We start from the raw sequence: 21476 nt of genomic DNA on the forward strand, positions 1-21476 counted from the left end.
AGACTCGTTCCCCGCCGTGCCCCCGGTACGCCCGCCTTTCCGAAGGACGGGAAAGGGGAAGACCGCTCTGCGTGCAGGCACCTTTTATCCACCTTCCCCGTAACTTACACTCCCTGAACTAAAGCGAAACGGTAAACAAATCTGCATTTTGCTCCGTACTGCCTACGGCTGCTACTCCCGCACAAAACCCGCCGTCCCGCCTCTCGGTCGGCAAACGCGGGCCCGAACGCCGGGGCGCGGAGAGCCCCCGCCGCCTCACCCTCGCCTCGGGGTAGGACCCGCCTCGGTCGGAGGTCCCGTTGCCGTTAGCGCTTTCCGCCGCTGCCAGAGCTGCGCTGAAGCACCGCGGCCACGCAATCCGGCTCGATCATGACCTTCTCCGGGCAGAACTTTCCCCTTTATCCATATATTCCTCAATACTACAACAGTTTTTAACCCTTTAAGAACAACAGCGATCAGCAATTCACTGTTTTACCTCTTCAGTGCTCTGTGATCGGCTGGAATTCTCTTTTCGACAGGCTCTCCTTCCTCTGCACCACTCAGCAGCATCCTCAGGACTACCTTCTCACCGCCCTTTCTCATCTGGAGTTTAAGAGTCAGTGCCCAATTTGTTAAGTATTTCGGTCATAAGAGAAATATATGAGAATTTTCCCCCCTGTATTTAGGACACACTTAGCACAACCTCCCCACACAGGATCCAAGCAATCTGTTCACGTTATCTATTGTTATTATGCAAACTTTGTTAATTTTCAGCATACCTATACGCTATGTTCTTATAGTTACTCTGAAACAAACCTACAATGATTGAACTACTTTTTTTCTACCACAAGTAAAACAAACAAGAGCTATCATCTTCCCTTACCTACAGCTGCCTTAAGGAAACCCGTTTCTCAGGGAAACTGAATAAATTAAAGTTATGTTTCTGGCAAGAGGTCTGCACGACCAGGCATGCCAGGTGACATACTGGGGGGGGGAACAAAACAATCACAAAAAAACCCCATAAAACCCCTCAAACAAGCAAACAAAAAAAACTAAAGACCTGCAAAGAAACCTGCACAAAGGCACTTCTGAAGTCTGCAGCCCAGGAGCTTATATCCACCATGTAAGGAATAAAGAAGAACGTTTTCCAGGCTCGGATGCAGTGTTACAAAGATTAGGGAACAAACTGCTCTTTTTCTAAGGGCACACTCTTTTCAACACCTGTAAATGCACAGAATCTCACAGCACTGAAATACTGTGCATCTCCACAGTTCAATATGAAACATGGAATTGGAAATAAAAAAAATTAGATCAGCTATTAAAAACTTTGGAATTTATACATTGTGTTCTAGAAATAACCAGCGAGAGCTGTAACCGGTGTGATCTGGGCCAAAATTCCTGTACTTGTTAGAAACCACTATGCTTTGAGCTACAGAAAGAGCTCATTCAGGGCCTGGTTCAAGGGAATGCATCATGTTGTTCCGGCTCATGAACAATGTTAAATGTTGAATCCAATGACAGGATTTTCAAGTAATTAAATGATTTCGAAAGAAGCTCACAAGGCCTCTTCAGGCCTCATATTGGCTTGGTAACATCTCAATGAAATTTATTGCAGATTTAGCATCTGATTATATCATCAAAGCACCTTTGCACTAAAGCAAAACATTTTCAGCAGGGAATAGAAAACAAATTATTCAAATTCTCAAAATCATTACTACCACATTGTCAGATGCCAGAGAGAGCAGCTGTCTGCAAAGAGCATCAGGAAAGCATTTCTAAAAAGAAAAGCGCTACAGAAAAAAAAGCGCTCATGGGTAAGTAGCTCTCTTCATTAATCCTGTCTAGATTTTGTATGTTTTTAGCAGCAACTGAGAAGTACTATTCACTTCGGTGATACCACTCACGGAATCACAGAATCGCTTAGGTTGGAAGGGACTTCTTGAGGTCACCTAGTCCAATCCCTCTACTCAAGGAGGGTCAGCTGGAACAGGTTGCGCAGGACCGCGTCTGGTTGGGTTTTGAGTATCTCCACAGATGGAGTCCATAACCTCTCCGGGCAATCTGTTCCAGTGCTTGACCATCCTCGCAGTAAAAAAGGTTTTTCTTGCGTTTTTTGTATGTATTTCCTTTATTTATAGTAAAGGTCATCACTGTAATATCCCAAGACAGCTCAGGATTACTGGAAATGTTACAAAAATACACTGATTACTTGTTTCAACATCCTGGCATGTTCATAACTATATAGATACCCCTCATTACATCACAACTCATTCAAGTTTTCTTTTAGTTTCATCTGTTGTAAGACTTATTTCTTACAACGCTTCTGTACAATTCTAAGTGTTGCTAATGAACATGTTTTTCACTGCTTTAAACTCTATGCAATCTCTTGTTAAAGAAAAATATAATTACCGGTGTGACAATATTTAAACTTGTGACAAGTTTAATTTTATATTCTTTCATGCTCTCTGAACAAGTGGAAAAAGCTACAGAAGATAAGAACCAATACAGATTCAGGTGTAATCTTTTCAAACCCCTTTCTTTCAAGTACAAAGATAGCTGCACAGGATTAACGGTTGCATTGTTAATTATAAGAAAACAAGTAGGTTGAGGCATCCCAATTCTAAGCTTATATCACATCTACAGTTTCTCAACAAAGTATTTGCTAAAGACCTGCAAGCCCTGCCTAAAGGCTTTACATACGTATTAACTGGGCATTTCTAAATCCATGATGCAAGCAATATTTAACATATATAATTAAAATAAATCAGGATTAACAGTGAAGACTGTAATCTCATAATGTATACAGATTAGGCCTCTATTTTAGGGTTCACAGTGTGAAACAGGGTATTTGTTCTCTCTTCTGGCTGCAAACGTCCCAACTCGACATACAAAAATGAAGCCGATGTTTAGATCTGATTTATAGATTTCAAAGTAAGTTAATAGCAAGTGCGGACCTGGAACTCGCTGTCAACAAAGAAATCAGTCTTTAACATTATAGTTGCGGATTTTTGCCATGTTAGAAGAGATTTTTGGTTTTATGGGATGAGCACAAAATAAATTCCTGGATTTTAACTTCTGCTGAACTTCCAGCCTGGTTCCTCTGACCGTCAAATCTGCAGCTGGCATTTCAAGTTTATCCTTGGCTTTGATATTTTGCTGAGATTCTTCAGATTGCTCAGTTGAATGTAACACTTCAAACTCCACTGCTCAAAAAAGAAATAAAAATACTTTGTAGTTATGTTTGTATTTAATTACAAGACTGGATAGTTGAAGAGAACTGGTTTACTCTTTTTCTCTAAATGTCTTGCTGCCATAGTGCCACATTGTCGAAGTCTTACATTGAGTGAGTAACAGAACCATTTCTGTACATAGGAGGCACAGAACTGTCCATTAAGGCGTGCTACGCTTCGCGGTATAATACATCGGCATCTCATCTGTACCTGTTCTTCTCCATTAGCATCAGACTGCTTAAGAGAGGAGAAAGGAAGACAGCTGGAACTGTTAAAGTCAAGCACTACCTATCTGTTCAGCTGGTTTTAAACATCACATTTTACAAGTTTACCCTTCTCTCCATTGTGACAGAACATCTGTATCAATCAAGGCAATACCAACACACTGGACAACACGATACAAAGTTAGACATACCTGTTCCCGTACTGTGAAACGGTGATAAAGTAGTTGGCTGCAATAGTTTGATCTGTTTCAAGAAATCACCAGCAGCCATAAAAGCTGCAGGAAAGCGTGTTTGGATATGCGTGATCCAAAGGGCTCAAAGGCAATTCTGTGTGCCTGACAAAGCTGCACTACCACCATTATCTTTTGGGGTCTTTTTCATCTTCTCTCACAGAGGAAGGCATTTACTGTGGAAATCTTCGTTTCTGTTGTCTAAAATATCTGCGTGCACTAGAGAGGACTAACTCAAAACCTAACATGGTTGGGAAGCAGGGAGACTGGTCTTAATACCAATCAGAGTCCATTCTACAGCCTCTCGCATAATTCTCTGAAAACCACTATCTCCAATTAACTGAACTTTAGTCTTATCACAGGTTTCATTAGGTACGATAAGTGGAATTGGTCAATCACAGTATTCATTGTAAGCTATAAGTAATATTTACAGGTGCTTGACTCCAGCCACTTAATCCTTATTTTTCAAGGCACTGAGATTTTAACTTTTGATTTTCTATGGAGAGCCAAAGCAGACGGCAGAAGTAGTCGTAATATACTTGCGATAACACACACTACAGCATTCTGTACTAGTTGAATTTTTTGAGTATGACAGGCTTCAGTGCCAGGTACTATTCAATCACATAAGAGGTGCACAAATTGACAAACGTAAGTTATTAGTAGGATAAGGTAATTTTTCATAGTCAACAGAACATGGTAGAAAGTCCAAACAAAGTTCTACATGGGAGGAAACAAAATATATTTTTGAATTATGGAATTAATTAATCTATTGAGGGTTTATAGCTCTATGCAAAGCATGATGCTGTGGCTAGTGTCAAAACATGACACTTTTCAAAATGATTTCTATGTTCAGGCTTAGCTTGAACCAGCTGTTCACTCATGTGTGTGCAATCTCTGCACTGAGTCAGCTTGGTGGCATTTGTTATTACAGGTGGCAAAAGCTCAGTGGACTCCTGCGCTATTGATGTGAAATCATGTTGTTCAGCTTGCCACCTAGTGGCTACCTACAGGTGTAGAAGATAAGAAAGAGCTTGGAAGACCTTTGGGTGTATTTTCCTACCTGAAAAAAGGACTTTCATCATTATAGTGCATTACCCTAGCCCTCTACCACATCCGGCAGACAATAAAGCAGAATTTCACAACATCAACAGTTTAGAACAGTGCAGGCAGCAGTGTCTGAAAGGTACTGGATACAGCTTCAAAGATTATTTTGCTTGAACAGGAGCCGCAGCAGAATGAGATTACGTCTTGTTTGTGGTCTAAATAACAGCAATGAGCAGATCCATAAATAGCACACAGTCAACACTGCTTACAGGCAATCTATACTCCCTCAGTTTTGAAGGGTCTTTTGCATTCAACCAAGGGGATGACTTTCAGAAATAATGTGGGAGGCCCTATTCCTGTAGATCCAAAGGCAAAGTAACCAAGCACCAATGCATCACATGCACCCCTTCCTCTGAAGTCTTGTGTATGCTTGTCTCTTGACGTTAGTAGAGACACTACAGTTATAACTAGTAAAGGCTACTTAGTTAGGTGTTTGGAACAACAACACAGAACACAAGTATTCTATATGGCTATTGTAAAATTTTGGACTGTCAAAAATCTGTGTTAACACAGAAATTTAAAACCATGAAATTGCAAACTCGTAAGGTTAGTTCTAGAAAATAGAAAAAGACAAAGAACCAACGCCCCAGAATTAGAAATGCTATTTAAAATGAAATATTTTAAGAAAACACTGAATAAGGACCTTCATACGTTACTGGTTCTACTTGGGACTGTTCACATGTGTGAAGGACCTTGAATAAAATCAGCATGAATATGCACTGTGCAGTAAAATTTAAATGCAGTAGCTTGGTTTTCACAAACAATGAAAAAGCACACCTAATTTACAAGCCTGTAACTTACTTTCAGAAGTGACCTTGGCAACAAGAGCTAGTAAGATCATAGTTAAGAGCCTAAACTGCTTTTGAAAATGGACCTAAATATTTAGTGTATTGAAATGCTTAACGTATCTTCTATTTCATGTGTGTTAACTACAGTCAGAAATTAATATTCACAGATTTTTTTTTCAGAACTAAAGAGATACAGGTAGACATGTTGTATGAGCAAACTGAAATTTCCCCAGATGGAAAATTTCATTTAAGAAACTTGTCACTAGATATTTGCTTATGGCTAACTGTTTCTGAAGGAACACCAACTCAAACAAGTTCCTATTCAGGAGAAGAACATTTAAGTGAAGAAAATGTAACTAGGGGATTAGTTAATATTTGTGAAACACTTCAAAGATGAAGTTTTATGTAACGCAGAAAAGAAATCATGAGTCTTTCTCTGATTGGAGCCGGAATGAAGCCAGAGCCAGAGCGCTCTTTCTGTTTGTTAATATTTTACCAGATTCTTTCTCTGGCCAGCTTTTTACCCACATGGATTGCTCTTAGAACTGTCAGTGATGTCAAAGCTGTTGAAATTCTGTCTAGTGTGGAAACACTTAAGATAACTTTTGATCCATAAAGTGTAGAATTTCAGACCACAGAGCTTTGCAAGTAACAGTAACAATGAGAATTATAGCAAAAGAAACTCCCCTACCTAAGTTCAACTAGTAAACCAGAAAAGTTACTTTGCTTCAAAGCAGCTCAATCTCGCTCTTTGTCAGGCTACAATGTAAACTCAAATTAATACGCCCAGGACACAGTTGTGAGTCTCTGTGGAGGTGGGGTTTCTCAAAATGTACAGTGGGACCATCCGCCCCAGCCTCTGTTGACCCAAGGACATACAGCTGACCAGGAGCTTTTCACATGGTACCACAAAGCACCCTTCACAGTATTGGCTTCACTCTAAATGCAGTCATACAGTTGAACTTTAATAGGTGATGTTTGCCTTTCTTTCCAGAAAAACTAGTAAGTGTCTCCAATAGCCAGTAAAAACTTTATTAAGCTAAATTACTTGAAGACAAATAAATTCAAATTTTCTAAATGTTTTACAAAGCTTCCCTTCCTCCTGCCTAACATTTATTCTAAAATCAAAAAAGGCTCTATAGCCCACAGGTGAATAGAGAATCCCTGCAGCATGTACAGAAGCTAATCACACGGTTGTACACACGTGTCGTGATTTTCAGAGGAAAGCATGCAACTCTTCTGACAAGCAACTTTCCTTTGAGGATGGCCTGTCATCAGCGTTCAAGACGCACATGATATGGATCACCAACCAAAGTCTCCCACCTGCTCTCAACCTCTGGGATAGGGCATATAAAAATGAAAGAAATAGAAAAGCTATTTCTTACTAGTACAGTCTACGTATGTAACACTGATGCTTTTAATATCATCACGGCTTGTACCTGTCTACCTCTGTAGCAGAATCTTTTTCTTTCAATAATACAGAACAATAAAAACACCTCAACAGGGAACTTGTGTTCCTTTTAAACCCTTTCTTTCTACTTATCTGCAGAATTAACATACAAATTATTAAATCCATCTCATTCCTACAGTACAAACTAAAAATGAGCAGGTAGAGTAAGGAGAGAGAAAATTAAAATATCTCATAGCCTTCTGACTTGCTTGGAAGCTTCCACAAGTTCTGAATTTGACAGTGAAATGAATTAAGTATGTAACAGTCCACTTCAGTAATTCAGTGTTAACATGTAGTCATAAACACTCCAAAACACATTGAGTCATTGAATTGTGTGATACGTTGGAAATACAGCAAATTGCAGGGCTTACTTGACATGCCAACCATTTTAAGTCCCAACAGGCTGTTTTGTACATGAAAAAAATGAGTGAAGCTGTTCAACAGGTTCAGAAAAATAATTCTCGCACTACAATTGTTTCTGTTTCACCAGAAATGCCCTTAAAACACAGCTACTGGTGTGACAGACTTGTACAGAGTTGAACTTGTAAAAGGAATGTTTGAATAAGCAAACTACCTTGCTTGCTTCATTGCAAATCATTTTTTGTCACTGAGCTTTCAAGTCTGTGTGTGTGTCACTTGTATCCGAAAGCCCAGTACCGAGTCACTCCATCTTAATTACGGTTCTATCCACTGTAACCATGTGTTTGATGAATATATTAAATTCAAGTGAGTGGTTTTAAACAGGAAAGATTGAATTAATTTTCCATAGCTCAGGCATGAAAACGAATGCAAACCTCTGCTAAAAATCAGAAGCAGAACTCCTTGAAAATGTTGTATATTCTGCTCTGAGGTGACGTTCTTCCAAAAAAGAAAGATTTTGCTTTCACAATCTTGTTTTCTGAAAGTCTAGAAGGATCAAGGATACCATTTGGATGGTTTCCTGGAGGAGAAAGCTAAGCAACATAAAAGAGTTTTTAAAAGTCCTATGCTTGCAATGCAGTATTTCAGGGCCTGCAGGTTGGAGTAAGAAGCTCCGCTCAAGTGTTCTTAGGGTAAATCTGGATGGAGAGATCAAATTAAGGTTGTTCTCAGGAAAGTATCACCCCTTATTGATGTGTCACTTGTTTCATGTTGGCAGTATCATCTTTCCCTTTTGCTATTCTCTAGATCCCCAAAAATCTACAGTAAGTTTTGCAACGGTGGCTGGAAATTTCTAGACATTAAGAAACTGATGTCCTTGTAAGGTTGCCAGTGGCGTTGCATCATGCATACAGCAGCATGAAACTGCATGGCACTATCAGTAATATTTCAAAGACATTCTTTTGCTTATCCTGTCAATATAGGCCTGACCTGAAATACTCTTCCTATTTCAGGAGCAGCCCCACAAAAAAGGCACATGAATCATGACTGTCAGCACTATGTCCATTCCAGTCCTACAGGTCTGTCAATGCATAATTACTTTGTCCCTGCAATGCACTGCTGTTGTGAACAAATACATTTATAATCCATTCTTCATTTTGAAAGCCCTTTTAAATATTATTTTTTTTTCTTGTGTGCTGCTAAAGATGGGTCATTGCATCTACACACTGGTTTAAAAATAGATGTAATGTAGGTTGGAAAGGATCTCTGGGTGAAATGTCACAGTGCTTATCACTCCCTGCTCAGAATGTATCTTGACACAACTTGTGTCCATTGCCTCTTTTCATTTCGCTGTGCACCTCACAGTCTGTCTCTGTCTTCTCCAAAATCCCTCATTGGGTGGTTAAAAAGCAGCAATCAGACCACCCACTGACTCTTTCCTTCCCACACTGAACAACCCACCTCTCTAAACCTCTTCTTGTGTAACATGTTCCAGTGCCCTTAGCTGTCTTAGTGGCTCTCCGCTGGACTCCAGTTTGTCAATCCTTTGTACCAGAGGGTCCAAAACTGGACACAGTACTCTAGATCTGGCCTCACAAGTACCAAATAGAGAGGAACAATTCACTTCCCTTAACCCGCTGGTTGCATTCTTGCTCCTGCAGTCTGGTATGTGGTTAACAGCACATGAGTATCTATGTAATGGTAACAGGTCGCTATTAATATAAAGCTCATTTGAAAAGGCTAAATGGCTGCCATATTACTCCACAGCTGCCATCAGATCTCAGGAATAATGATGATGATAAAAATAATAATATCAAAACCAAAAAACCCAAACGACCCGCACAAGCCCCACAGCATTGTAAGAAATAATTTATTGAATGCTACGCCTCTTATTAAAAAATAAAAATCACCTTTACTTGGAACATTCTGGAGAAAAGTTTGTCTGTCTATTCACAAAGATCTTCAGTAAAGAACAATCCTTCTGGGGAACATACTCCTTTATTAGCCATCCTTAAAGTTTTTCCAGTATTGGAATTTAAGGCCATTACTTTTTGCCCCATCCACAGCAGATGTTAGAACACTTTTGCAAAGTTTTGCCAATGAAGGACTACTTCATGAACAGGCCAACAGTTTGGGAGACATAACATTCATCTGCAATACACTGCTCAACATAATGGCTACCATTAAGAAGCTCCTTTACAATTTGCCTGTGAAGAGGCTACACTTTACTGCACATATCTTACAAATGGCGCTCCTGCTAAAATTTCCAAGAACATGTGGTGTTTTTTGTAGAAGTATAACATTGATTAATGTTCAGTCTATGACCTAGGTTTTACCTTCTCCTCTCATCTTAACCCTGATACTGTCTGACATGTAAGGTCAGGATGCTGTCTCACATATAAGAATTTGCGTCTGCTTTTATTTTTTTATTTTCCAACTTGTTGCACTGGACTATAAAATTCTAGTGAATAACAATACCTAGTTCACTGTGTGCCCACAGGATATACCACATCATGCCCATGATCTCAACTTTTGGCCTTTAGGTCTTAGCACACTAAGCAGTATTGTAGCTATTAACCTGCCACAAAAATAATGATTAAGCAAGGATTTGCCAAATTACAGTTTGATCTAACACAGTCACTTGGCAACACATGAAGCGTGCAATTCTCAGGCAGACACTTTCATATCTGCCCCAGATAAGGTTTAGAATATGTCAAAACAGAAGGGTATTTGCACTTTCCAGGAGTATTTAAAAAAAGGGGAGAAGTATTTGCAACAATGGCATTAAAACCAGAGAGCTGTATAGGCATTCCTTGTAATTCTTACTTCTGCTGGCAACAGTGAAATTCCCTTCAAGTAACTCATTAGATCTGCAGATTCTGACTACAGGACTGTAACAACAGTAGCAGTCATGTAAAAAATCTAGTGGAAGGGGGCAGAATCCATGACCGTACTTCCGTTCTTCTAGAAGAGTCAAACACTGTGACTGCTTTACAAAGCATGCTTACCTTGGTCAGTGTTCTTTTGAGGACTGAGAATAGAAGGGCTTGATCCCATTTCTAAAGCTTGCCAAATACCTTGGCAGAAATTATGTGCTCTAGATGAAGAAAGCTGGACCTGCTGGGCTTGACTAGCATTCTGCCTGAGAGGCTGACTTTGAACGATCTTTGAGGATGTATCTGTCTTTCGTTGCTCTGGCCCATGCTTTTCAATAGAGAAATCCAGCTGAACCTGTTCAAATTCAAACACAATCTTACAGACACACATACTTTTCACATCAAAGACATCTGAAAATTGGTTAAATCTCATAGTGGCATCTTGGTCTTGGAAAGATAGAAGGTTTCAGCAAGAGGTAAGACAAAAGAAAATTATTATTTTTAATTTTGAAAGGTTTTACAAGAAGATTAATGACAACATCATGGAAGGGATTGCAAAACCCTAGTTTATTAAGTGTTAACAAATACTATTTTGTACAGGAACAATGCATAACTTAAAAAAAAATACATACATTTTTAAGTCTTCCAGGAGATGACTGTTGAGCAACTGCAATTGAAAAATCCAACTGAAGGCAAATTACACTGATGATAAAACTGCACTGTACCTCAGCGGATGGTAATTCTGTTTCATCCCCACAGCTGCTTGGAGTTTCTTCTTCCTTTGAGCTAGGACAGGCAATTACAGAAGAGATTCTTGAGAGATGCTGTTGCTTTGCATACTGCAGCTCCTAATATGAAATATTACATTAACACAAATAACTCAGTCTCTAAAAATAATACATTTATAGCTCAGTTTGCTGTTACACTGCTTGATTTAAAATAATCAGTTATAAATCATATTAAACAACATTATGTTCCCTTCAGATCAACAAGGCCAAACTACCTCCTAATAAACCTCTTACTAAATCTGTTCAAAATCTACATTTCTTGCTGCTGTCACTATCGTCCCGCTCGTTACTCAAATTTATATCGTCAGGGTCATTCTTCACTTTTGTCTTTTCCCATGATTAAATTACAGAAGAAAAACTCCTAAAGTAGTCCTAAAAACCCAAATAAAATAAAGCAGCTATGGAAAAGTAATTTGTCAGCAGCTAAAAAAACCCAATTACCCCACAAAGTTTCACCAACTTTCAACATGTAGCAATTAAAGTGAGATTTGATGAAAAGCAAACTGCTTCAGCCCTGTCAAAGCAGATGAAAATAAACATAGAAGTCTTTTGCTATATATATTTAAGACTAAAGAAACAAAACATGAGCCCATCATATAAAGTAACTGACACTGAAATTCCTGTAGGTATGATAGAAATAAATTCTCTCAGTTTTTGGTAAGGATGATGATCTTGAACACAGGAGCAAATGTAGCCTGGCTAGTAAGAGTGATTACCTAGAAGAAAAACACCCAAACTAGAAGAGCAGTGTTTGGAAGCTCAACTTGGAGCTCAGCTTCAGTGCAGGAGCTGAAGCCTCAGCGAGTATGTTCTGGGTAAGGAGCAGCCCGGAGTGAGACTACTGAAGATGAACAGCTTGGATATAAGAAAGGCTATCCTTCTTTCTAGTCTGGACAAATTCCAGCAGTAACAGAGATGATCCCAAACGTTCCAGAGCTGGAAAGATCCTCAATGACAGCCACTTCAACCATGACCTCCAAGCAACCCATGAGCTGAAGAGGTTGGACTACTACTCCTGGAGTTTAGCACACCATCTGCCAACTCACAGTCAAATGCTACCTCTCCAAGAGCTATGGACACATTGTATTTTTAAAATCTATTTATTCTTACAAAAGCAAGAACAATCTTTAATGATTCTACAAAGAACATGGGAGACATGAAATGTCAGAAAAATAGCAAACAGTACCTAGCTCATTAAAAATAAGGCAAGGGAAGACTGGGATGGATGGGCAATGACTATTCAGCTGACTCTTAAATTGAGACCAATAAGTTCTAAGATGAGTTGTGAAAGAAAGAAAAATTAAAGAGGTGGAGAAGAAAAAAAATTGTAAAAAATGTGGTTTTGAATTGTGGCCATTTTGCCCACATCTGGAAATTGCTTTTATATACGTTTAGTATAAGCATTTAGCTAATACTTTTCAGACCTCGATCCAAGCAGTGCACAGATGAAACAAGCAGGCTACAAAAGGTCTACGCAAATGCTTTGCTGGACCCTGATCTCCTTTGTAAAAATTATTCCCGGCGTTAGAGTTTAAGAAACAGTTCACTGAACTGAAAGTTCAAGCGAACAAAGGATGCCAAGCTTGTGACTTCAAGTTAATAAGATATTCACAAGCATCCTAAACAAATTATATATCCACAAGCACGCTGAGGCATTCCACAGTAGGTTCTCCTGTTGGCAGATCACTTTCCAGGCTTCCTGCACGCTTAACAGCTGCCTCACCTATTTCCTTCTGAAACCCCGCAAGAGGGAGATCAGAATCATATGCTCAGGACTGTCATCTAGGACCAGAGTTGACCTTTTCACCTTGGAGTTTTACAAGAAGTTTAAGATCTCCTGCTCGAGAAGTAGCCCATATCACTGTCCCATAAGATGTATCATTGATATGCCAGCAAGGCTATTTATTTAATGCTCCCCGATTCTTTTCTCTGAGGACCTTCCTCACGCTACAGAAGATGCTAATACTTCTTGTGACAGTGCTGCTGTGACAGCTCTTGATCAGGTCCTCGGACTGTCAATGAAGAGTTGCAAAACAGTGCTGCATTCCCAGACCTGTTCTCACAGAGCTCGAATAATTTGAGCCTTCCCAGTCTCAGAACCCAGATGGCTTTCACTCTGGTATGTCCCAACTAGTATTTTTTGATGCCCTCACTAATACTTTTGATGTCAAAAGAACTCGATTACATAAATTTGGTAAAATATACCAGATTCTCCAGCTCACGTTGCACTTACCTGACCGACCTGTTACAGTTCTCAACTTCTGTTATCTTAGACTATCTGCTATATCTAAGGAAAAATAAGTCTCCATTAGCTCTGTAAAGGTACACCAGATGGCATTCTCAGTTTATCACTGTCTGATGGATGGTTTACAATGTTTGCTTACACTGCAACCTTTAAAACTTCTTCATTGACTAATGGGCAGTAAAGAAGAACAGGGGCTTATTTTCACTCAAGCAATCTGTTCAAATCTGGTTCTAATTGACTCTAACAGCATAGCCTTTTGGATTTCAGGCAACCTTTCTCTATCAAACATGAGTGCCCCTCCTGTAGGATATCTTCTGCTAGGAAGAAGCTAAGAGAAATTCAAGCACCTGTGATAGAACATCCAAACACAGAGTTCTTCCCTGCCACGTTCCCTTAGAACATATTCCAAAACGTTGCCATAGATTCAATCCGACAGATTGACCTTAGACAAGAAACACATGTACCCATTTTCTTCCCCAAATATATGCCTTTCCAGGCTGAAATACTGCTGCATACTTTGGATGCCTGGCGAGCCTTTTCCTTTCAGATTCAAATGTTTGAGCCCTCCAAACAAGTACTACCTGGTTTTACTACTATTCTTTATGCAAGAAAATAGCAATCCTGTGCAGAAGCCGGATAACTGTCTGCCTAAAGACCTGATAGCAGAACACTGAACTTGTCCCTGTCAACACTTGTTCTCAAATTTAATTGCTGGACTGATTGCACTTCAACTTTTTACAGTATTTTCTTAAATCTACTGACCCAGAAGTTTTTGTAATTAGTCCAGCTAACATCCCTCCTGGGTATAATTACACAGATAATCTGCAGCGCTGTTTCACTTCACAGAAAAAAAAAAATCTATTTTCAGCAGGACTAAATTGCAAATTGAAAGCGTGTCATCCCCAGACACACAACTGGTTAAATTAGTACCAGCTGAGTCACTTAACCTTCATTTACCTAATTTGTAGCACTTATTCTAAGCAACTACAGAACTTAATGTTTTTTTCTTTAACACCATTCTTAACTGTAAGAAAAATCAAATATTCATTAGAATTTACTTCCACTGGCTCTTGAAACTCAACTTTGTCATTCAAACTGTCTGGCCAGATGGTTCATATACTTTGTAATACACCTAGGCCAACTAGATAACATCTGAAGAAATTAGCGGTAACTTGAGGCTCAAAAAACCACAGGATGGCACACGCAAAACGAATACGTGGTTATTCCGTCTTACCTTTTTAGAACGTGTCTAGATGTAAAAACGTTTAAGATGTTTTTAGAATGTGTTCAGAAAGTAAAATTTTCAAGTAAATGACTGACAGTTGTGATTTCTTAGTGCAATCTGACAACAAGATAGGATTATCTCCTGTGTAGTTTCATATTATCACAGAGATCTTAGTATGTAAAAAGAGAAACATTAAGCTTCAATCTCTGACATATTCCTGGATGAACCTTAGTAATCCACAAAAAGGCTCTCAATCTGTTCTTGATTTCAGTTAAGAGAAATAAGAATGCATAAAGAGAGAATTAAAAATAAATAGGATCCTCCAGAGGAGATTAGCTTTAATTCAGTTGATTTTTCCCCAAAGGCAGAGGAGACTGCAGTTTCAAATAGGCTGGAGGCTGACTGCTCGGAAAGCAGCTCAGCAGAAAAGAAACCGGAAACCTGATGGACTACAAGTTGAACATGAGGCAGAAATGCATTCCTGAGGCCCTCGGCCAACAGCATCCTGGGCTGCATCAGGAAAAGCACTGCCAGCAGGTCAAGGGAGGTGATTATTTCCTTCTACCAGGCACTGGTGCAACCACATTTAGAGTTCTGTGTCCACTTTTGGGCTCCCCAGTACAAGAAAGACATGGACATTCTGGAGCAAGTCCAGCCCCCAGCCACAACGATCAACGAATTGGAGCATACAAGGAGAGGCTGGGGAAGCTGGCTTTGTTTAGCTTCCAGAAGAGATAAGTCAGGAGTGATCTTTTCAACATGTATAAGGACCTGATGGGGATGGTGGGAGGAGGTAAAGATGACTGAGCCAGACTCTTCTCAGTGGTATACAGTGAAAGAACAAGAGGCAATGGGCAGAAAGTGAAGTACAGGACACTCCGCTTAAGCATAAGGGGGAAAAAAAAAACCCAAACCCCAACCTTCTTTACTGGGAGGGTGATCGAACACTGGAACAAGTTGCCCGAAGAGGTTCGCAGTGGAATTATTTCCCCAACTGAACTTGGTTAATAATTCTACTGGAGTTTTATGCCTCGGAGCAACAACCTCACCCTTTCTGAAAGAACATTGTTTGTTGCCCTCAAAACTACGACGACAATCAGCTGCTCTGACTCAATCCTCACAGGAACAAATCTGATCAATTAAGTAAAGTACATAGTGAAATCCCGACTATCAAAGTCACTGGGAGGTCTGCCACTAACTACTATGGGAGCCAGGATTTATCCATTTGTCTCTCTAATGAAAGCTGCAATTTAACTAGTAAAAGTTGTATTTTAATTACAAAAGGTAAGAGACAGGTTAATTACATATCCCGCTTTCATATATGGAGAATGTGCTATTACAATAATTTGGACATGGGTGCTTTAAAATCCCACCACTGTGGGTATTTGGAAATATGCTCACTGATTAATAATTTTCAAGTTTATCTTAGAACATACTGCAAATCCTTCAAATGGCCTATCTTACTTATTTAAAACTAAGCTTTATGAAACTCGTAATTCAGGATTGCATTTATGCTGCATTAACACAAGTGTTTCTGAAATTCCTTGGATGAAAATCATGTTTAAAAAAGTTAATTGTGAAGTCCCAAATATAACCCTTTAGGTAAATGGGGAACATCTGGCTGGTGGCCAGCCACTAGTGGTGTTCCCCAGGGCTCAATTTTAGGGCCAGTTCTCTTCAATGTTTTTATCAATGACCTGGAGACAAGAGTTGAGTGCACACTAAGTAAGTTTGCTGGTGATACTAAGTTAGGAAGACTTGTTGATTCCCTTGAGGGTAGAGAGACCTTACAGAGAGATCTTGATAGACTGGGGTGCTTGGCAATCACCGACCGTATGCAATTTAACAAGAGCAAATGCTGGATTCTGCACCTGGGACCGTGTAATCCTGGATGCCTGTATAGACTGGGGGACAAGAGGCTGGAGTGCAGCCCTGCAGAAAAAGATGTGGGGGTTTTGGTTGATGGTAAGCTCAATATGAGTCAGCAACGTGCCCTGGCAGCCAAAAGGGCCAACCATATCCTGGGGTGCATTAGGCACAGTGTAGCTAACCAGCCAAAAGAAGTGATTGTCCCACTATACTCAGCATTGGTGTGGCTTCACCTCAAGTACTGTGTGCAGTTTTGGGCTCCACAATATGGGAAGGATATAGAAATATTGGAATGTATCCAAAGGAGGGCAACAAAGACGGTGAAAGGACTAGAGGGCAAGACTTATGAGGAGCAGCTGAGGATACTTGGCTTGTTCAGCTTAGAAAAGAGGAGACTGAGGGATGACCTCATTGATGTCTACAGCTTCCTCATGAGGGGGGAGCAGAGAGGGAGGTGCTGATCTCTTCTTTCTGGTGTCCGGTAATAGGATGCGAGGGAATGGCTTAAAGCTGCATCAGGGGAAGTTCAGACTGGATATTAGGATGAAGTTCTTCCCCAAGAGGGTGGTCAAGCACTGGAACAAGCTCCCAGGGAGTGAGTGGTTCAAGAAGCATTTGGACAATGCTCTTAAATACATGGTTTAACTTCTAGGTTGCCCTGTGTGGAGTCAGGACTCGGAAGATCCTCATGGGTCCCTTCCAGCTCAGGATATTCTATGATTCTGTGAAATCTTCCAGGGTACCAAAGGAAGATTTGAGGTAAAGTTAGTAAAAGACATTTAAATGCAGAATTTTAAGGAAAGTTATATTCATGGAATTAGAACTGGCTTAACTGCTCATTGTCACTAGATTTCAGAGAGCATATCATTACCTGTGTTGTAAGCCTGTGCTGTAGATGCTTTAAAGCTGATAGCCGACACTGTGTTCTTTTGACAAGCTCTCTTGGAAAAAGACTACCAGAGGCAATACAAACTGTGCAGTGCTTAGAGCTAACAGGATGCCAAAGTCCTATAAAGGAGAGAAAATACTGAGGAAGGCATTCTCTGTTGTTATTTTGCCATCAATATTACATTCCCAGCAAGTGTTTATAGTGGATATAAATGAACCACAGAACACAGGCCTTCTCATTGCAGATGGATTCAATGCTATGCAGAAACGGGCCTCGTGTTTCTTTCCTTTGCTTCCTTGCCAGAGCAATTGTTGCATGGAACTTAAATGTTCACAGTGAAATCTTCTTACTTTATATATACTCTTGATTCAAGTTCACCCTATAGTATGCTTATTCTGCTTTCTATTCCACTTCCATAAAGCATTAGTTTTTATTCCAAGAGATAAATTACCTCTTTTCTGCTCTTCAAAGAAGTCTTAGCTCAACTTCCAGTTTGCACGCTGACATCTAAGCACTAGGCAGTCCTTCATCTAAGATGTTCATCAACAAAAAGTTACTGCCTACAGACACTCATTGTTCTATGTTAGCACCTCCTATCACAGGATAATCTTACTTGCAACAATTAGCACCACAGTCTCAAACAAACTATGCAGATCAAGAATCAGTCAGACCCAGTACTTCGTTTTCACATTAAAGCCTAGCTCTCTCCAGCTCAAAGGATGAAATGATTCCCAGGTTTTATTCTAAATATATAAGCTAGTACCCTTCTGTAGAATAAATTTACCTTCTTTTAATACCATTCCGAGTTCTGCCCGGAGTCTGTTTCCCATTTCAATCAGCTGCTGCTTCTCTTGGCTCAGAATTGAGATTTTTCTTGCTGCTTCCTTCAGTTTATTTTGCATTCCTTGTAGAGTGCAGCTGACACCATATTGAAGACCAACACCAGGACTTACGTCAGGTAACTGTTGTCCAAGATCTACCATCTTTTCTCCAAGAACTTTGGGTTTTGGCCCCTGATAAAAAAAAAGATAGTGCTTATAATGAATATTTTGAAAGTGTGGTCTGTGGGTTTAGAGATTTGTACAAACACGTGTTAGAAGCCAGTTGAAGAAAAAGTGTAAAGTTGAAGTCTACAGCCCGTTTTTGAGGGTCCATTGTCAAGATTTTGTTAGCAATATAGGGCAAATTAAACTGCGGAGCAAATCACTGTAACAGCCTGGGACGTTCCCACAAATATTGTTAACTGTAAGTGTAAAATAACACACATAGGATAAACACTGTGTAACTGTAAACTAGAGAGCAGTTAATTTTTAGATAAAATGTGGAAAAAAACGACTTTACAGCAGATAGCAAGCTACCACAAACCCTTCTTTGTGTAATCATCGCATGCATACACACATATGGGGTAGATATGACTCAAAACGTCGTTCTAAAGAGAAAAGCTGCAGAGTGAAAAGTAAAGATTCTACAATCGGTTTTGCCTTTGCAAACCTAATTGAGTCCACTTGCACATATACATTATGATAAAGTATTTACCCAAAAGATCACATCCTTGTTTTTCAAGAGTTATATACTGTCCTCTTTCAGCCCCCTTACTACAGAGGAGACTTTTCAATATCCATTTAAATATTCATCATTCACTGAACAAATCATCTCCCTATAGGCTTTTTAAATACTACACATTGCCACAAGTATCTAAATATGTCACATACGTTAAAATCATTTTACAAAACTCTTGCTCATCTATATGTTTACTCTTCTATAAATAAACTAGTTAGAAGGGTACTACACTGTAATTGTGCAATCCCAATCAGTTTTCAACTAAATCACCCTGAACACTGCGATTCAAGGAGTACACATTGAAAGGTGTTATCCATACTGGCAAAAAAACCAACCACCATTGCCTTAGTGTGTCATGCAACTCCCATTCTCTTATTTCTTTGGATAGTTTTACCATAAAAGAGGAGGCCCTTGAGAACACACACGGAAAGCATACAGGTACACAAACACTGTGGGGGAGAAAGGTGGAGAAATTAGTGCAGGACTAGAATCTAAAAATACGAAGACAGACACCAAAGTCGAAGAGAAAAGGAACACCACTTTGGCGTACATATAGCAATTTATATCAAAGCAATTAATATAAGCAGACACAAATTATTACATTCTACCCTCATCATATGCACAGTGAAATTAACAGACTAAGGTTTAACATAAAGAGAGGTCAAGGCAATGGCCAATTACGGTACCACTGGTCGTCACACTATGTTCCACCTTCACTGTACCAAGAGCCAAAAGCACATCACATGGCTGGGGCAGGAATACCATTTGCTTAAACTTCTGTTTTTCCTGAACTTTTCATAAAAACATTCAACAGCATTTCACAGAAGATTTTTTTTCAGGTGACAGACTGTAAGTTGTAGAGTTAGGAGTGGAACTCCGAAATCTTTTTACCTTTAGATCCATGTCCGGAATAAAACTCTACAATACAAAAGAGAAAACATGGAAAAGATGGGTACTAAAAAAAGGTGGGAGGAAAAACTCTCCTCAGAGCTGATACAAAGAGAAAAGAAGAAAAATATACATACAGGCAAAAGTCTACATGCCTATTTTACTAGGTTCCACAATAAACTTTCCTCTTTTTCTTTAGCTACATTTTAGCTCTGGAGTCTACCATTTTGAGATTATGGTCCCAGAACCTCTGTTACATTAAATGGAAAAAAAGAAAACTATCACTATGGCTCTCTGTATTGACTTCACATCTGCACCTCCATGTTTAGTTACCATTAATGCTCAACAGATTCTGAACGCCCCGAGGTAAAAATATTTTTGCCTGTAATTCATCACAGCCTTAAGTACATCCTTAGCATGCAATTAATAAATGTAAGAAGCACAGAGACAGGTGTAGAAGAATGTTAAAAGATAAGCACTTCTAAAATCCAGTAAGGAATTCTAATGAAGTTTTGCCCATTGTTTGCAAGATATTCTCAGGACTGTTTCCAGCTGCCAGTCTATGCCTAAGAAGGCTTGTTATGCACTAAGGAAGAAGAAATAAAGCAGACAGCAGAAATACACAGGAAATGATAGTGCAACATCCGTGAAGACACCATTAGCTACAATTGCGGCATTTTGTTCACTTAAAAGTTTTGGCCTGCACATCTGCTATTTACTATATGCCTATATACTTGTGCTACTATAAAGCACAAGTAATTCAGAATTTCACAGTGAAGGTGCACATCGCTGCCTGAAAAGCGTTCTTGTTCTTATATCCAGCCCTGAGCATTCAATTATAGTTTAGCATCATGAAGCAAAGGATTACTCTCTGGCACAGAGAACGTTCAGTTCCTATCTTACTGTCTCCAAGGCAAAGCCGCTCTCTACTTTTCTTTTAAGGCTCTATCCCCATGTAAAGAAACGCGACAAAAATGAGAATACATCTTGGACAGTAGTTTGTAAAACATTTTCTACAACAGAAAAGAATAGTTGGTATAAAATTCAGTTTTCACCTAATTCTGGAAGTGGCCAAAGAGAAAAAAAAAAAATCTGTGTTGCTATACTGGCATGCAATGATTTCCTAAATATAATTTGACAGCAGGAACAAACAAATCTCCTTCTATATTCAGCAAAAAGATACAATTAAGATTAAACATGATCTGCACCTGGTGGGTTGCGCATGTTTTCACACAAGGTTCCCAATGCTCCAAAGTTTTATTTAAAGATTGATATTGTTTCAGTACTTAAAGCTCTTAGCTTTTAATGTTATCAGCACCTCTCATCCTTATTTATTACTTAGCTATTATTCAATTTTCTCGAACTTAGATGGTTACTGGTGAGTCTTAACAGTAAGATTAAAGCATGAAACAGATATTGGTAGATTTTACAGATGACTTGAAAATTACAAACCCCTTATTTAACCTATCTTACTTTAGACTCCGTTCACTACACCATGAAATCGCCGGGAGACAGGAAGGGGAGAACATATAGTGACTTACTCCTTATGTAGTATTAGATATTTGTCCCAGTTTTCAATTCCTTTATTATTTTTCCGAGAGATGCCTCTGTCACACTTTAATGCTGATATTGTTCCTACCCTTTAAAATAATACAATGGGAACGACACCTGTAAACCCTAGAACTGAGTAAAAATACTCCCAGAGCCAGTGAGTTTTTCCTTCGCGGGTGGTGAGAGCTCCGAACCGACACTGGCGCTCAGGTAAATCTCT

General features: G+C 39.4%; 1 protein-coding gene across 1 annotated transcript in view; it reads right to left on the reverse strand.

The window, feature by feature from the left end:
* Positions 1 to 2541: 2541 nt before the first annotated feature.
* CCDC57 (coiled-coil domain containing 57) overlaps positions 2542 to 21476 on the reverse strand; it is a 50667-nt gene continuing 31732 nt past the window's right edge. The window contains exons 10-15 of the mRNA XM_009279474.1: positions 19709 to 19735; positions 18042 to 18270; positions 17240 to 17376; positions 10967 to 11089; positions 10374 to 10596; positions 2542 to 3182 (exon numbers count right to left, since the gene is read on the reverse strand). Of these exons, the coding sequence (XP_009277749.1) occupies positions 2959 to 3182; positions 10374 to 10596; positions 10967 to 11089; positions 17240 to 17376; positions 18042 to 18270; positions 19709 to 19735 (963 nt within the window). The 3' untranslated portion in view covers positions 2542 to 2958. The remainder of the gene's footprint in view (positions 3183 to 10373; positions 10597 to 10966; positions 11090 to 17239; positions 17377 to 18041; positions 18271 to 19708; positions 19736 to 21476) is intronic.

This window comes from Aptenodytes forsteri, unplaced genomic scaffold, assembly GCF_000699145.1.
Source record: "Aptenodytes forsteri isolate BGI_AS27 unplaced genomic scaffold, ASM69914v1 Scaffold243, whole genome shotgun sequence".
Lineage (NCBI taxonomy): Eukaryota > Metazoa > Chordata > Aves > Sphenisciformes > Spheniscidae > Aptenodytes > Aptenodytes forsteri.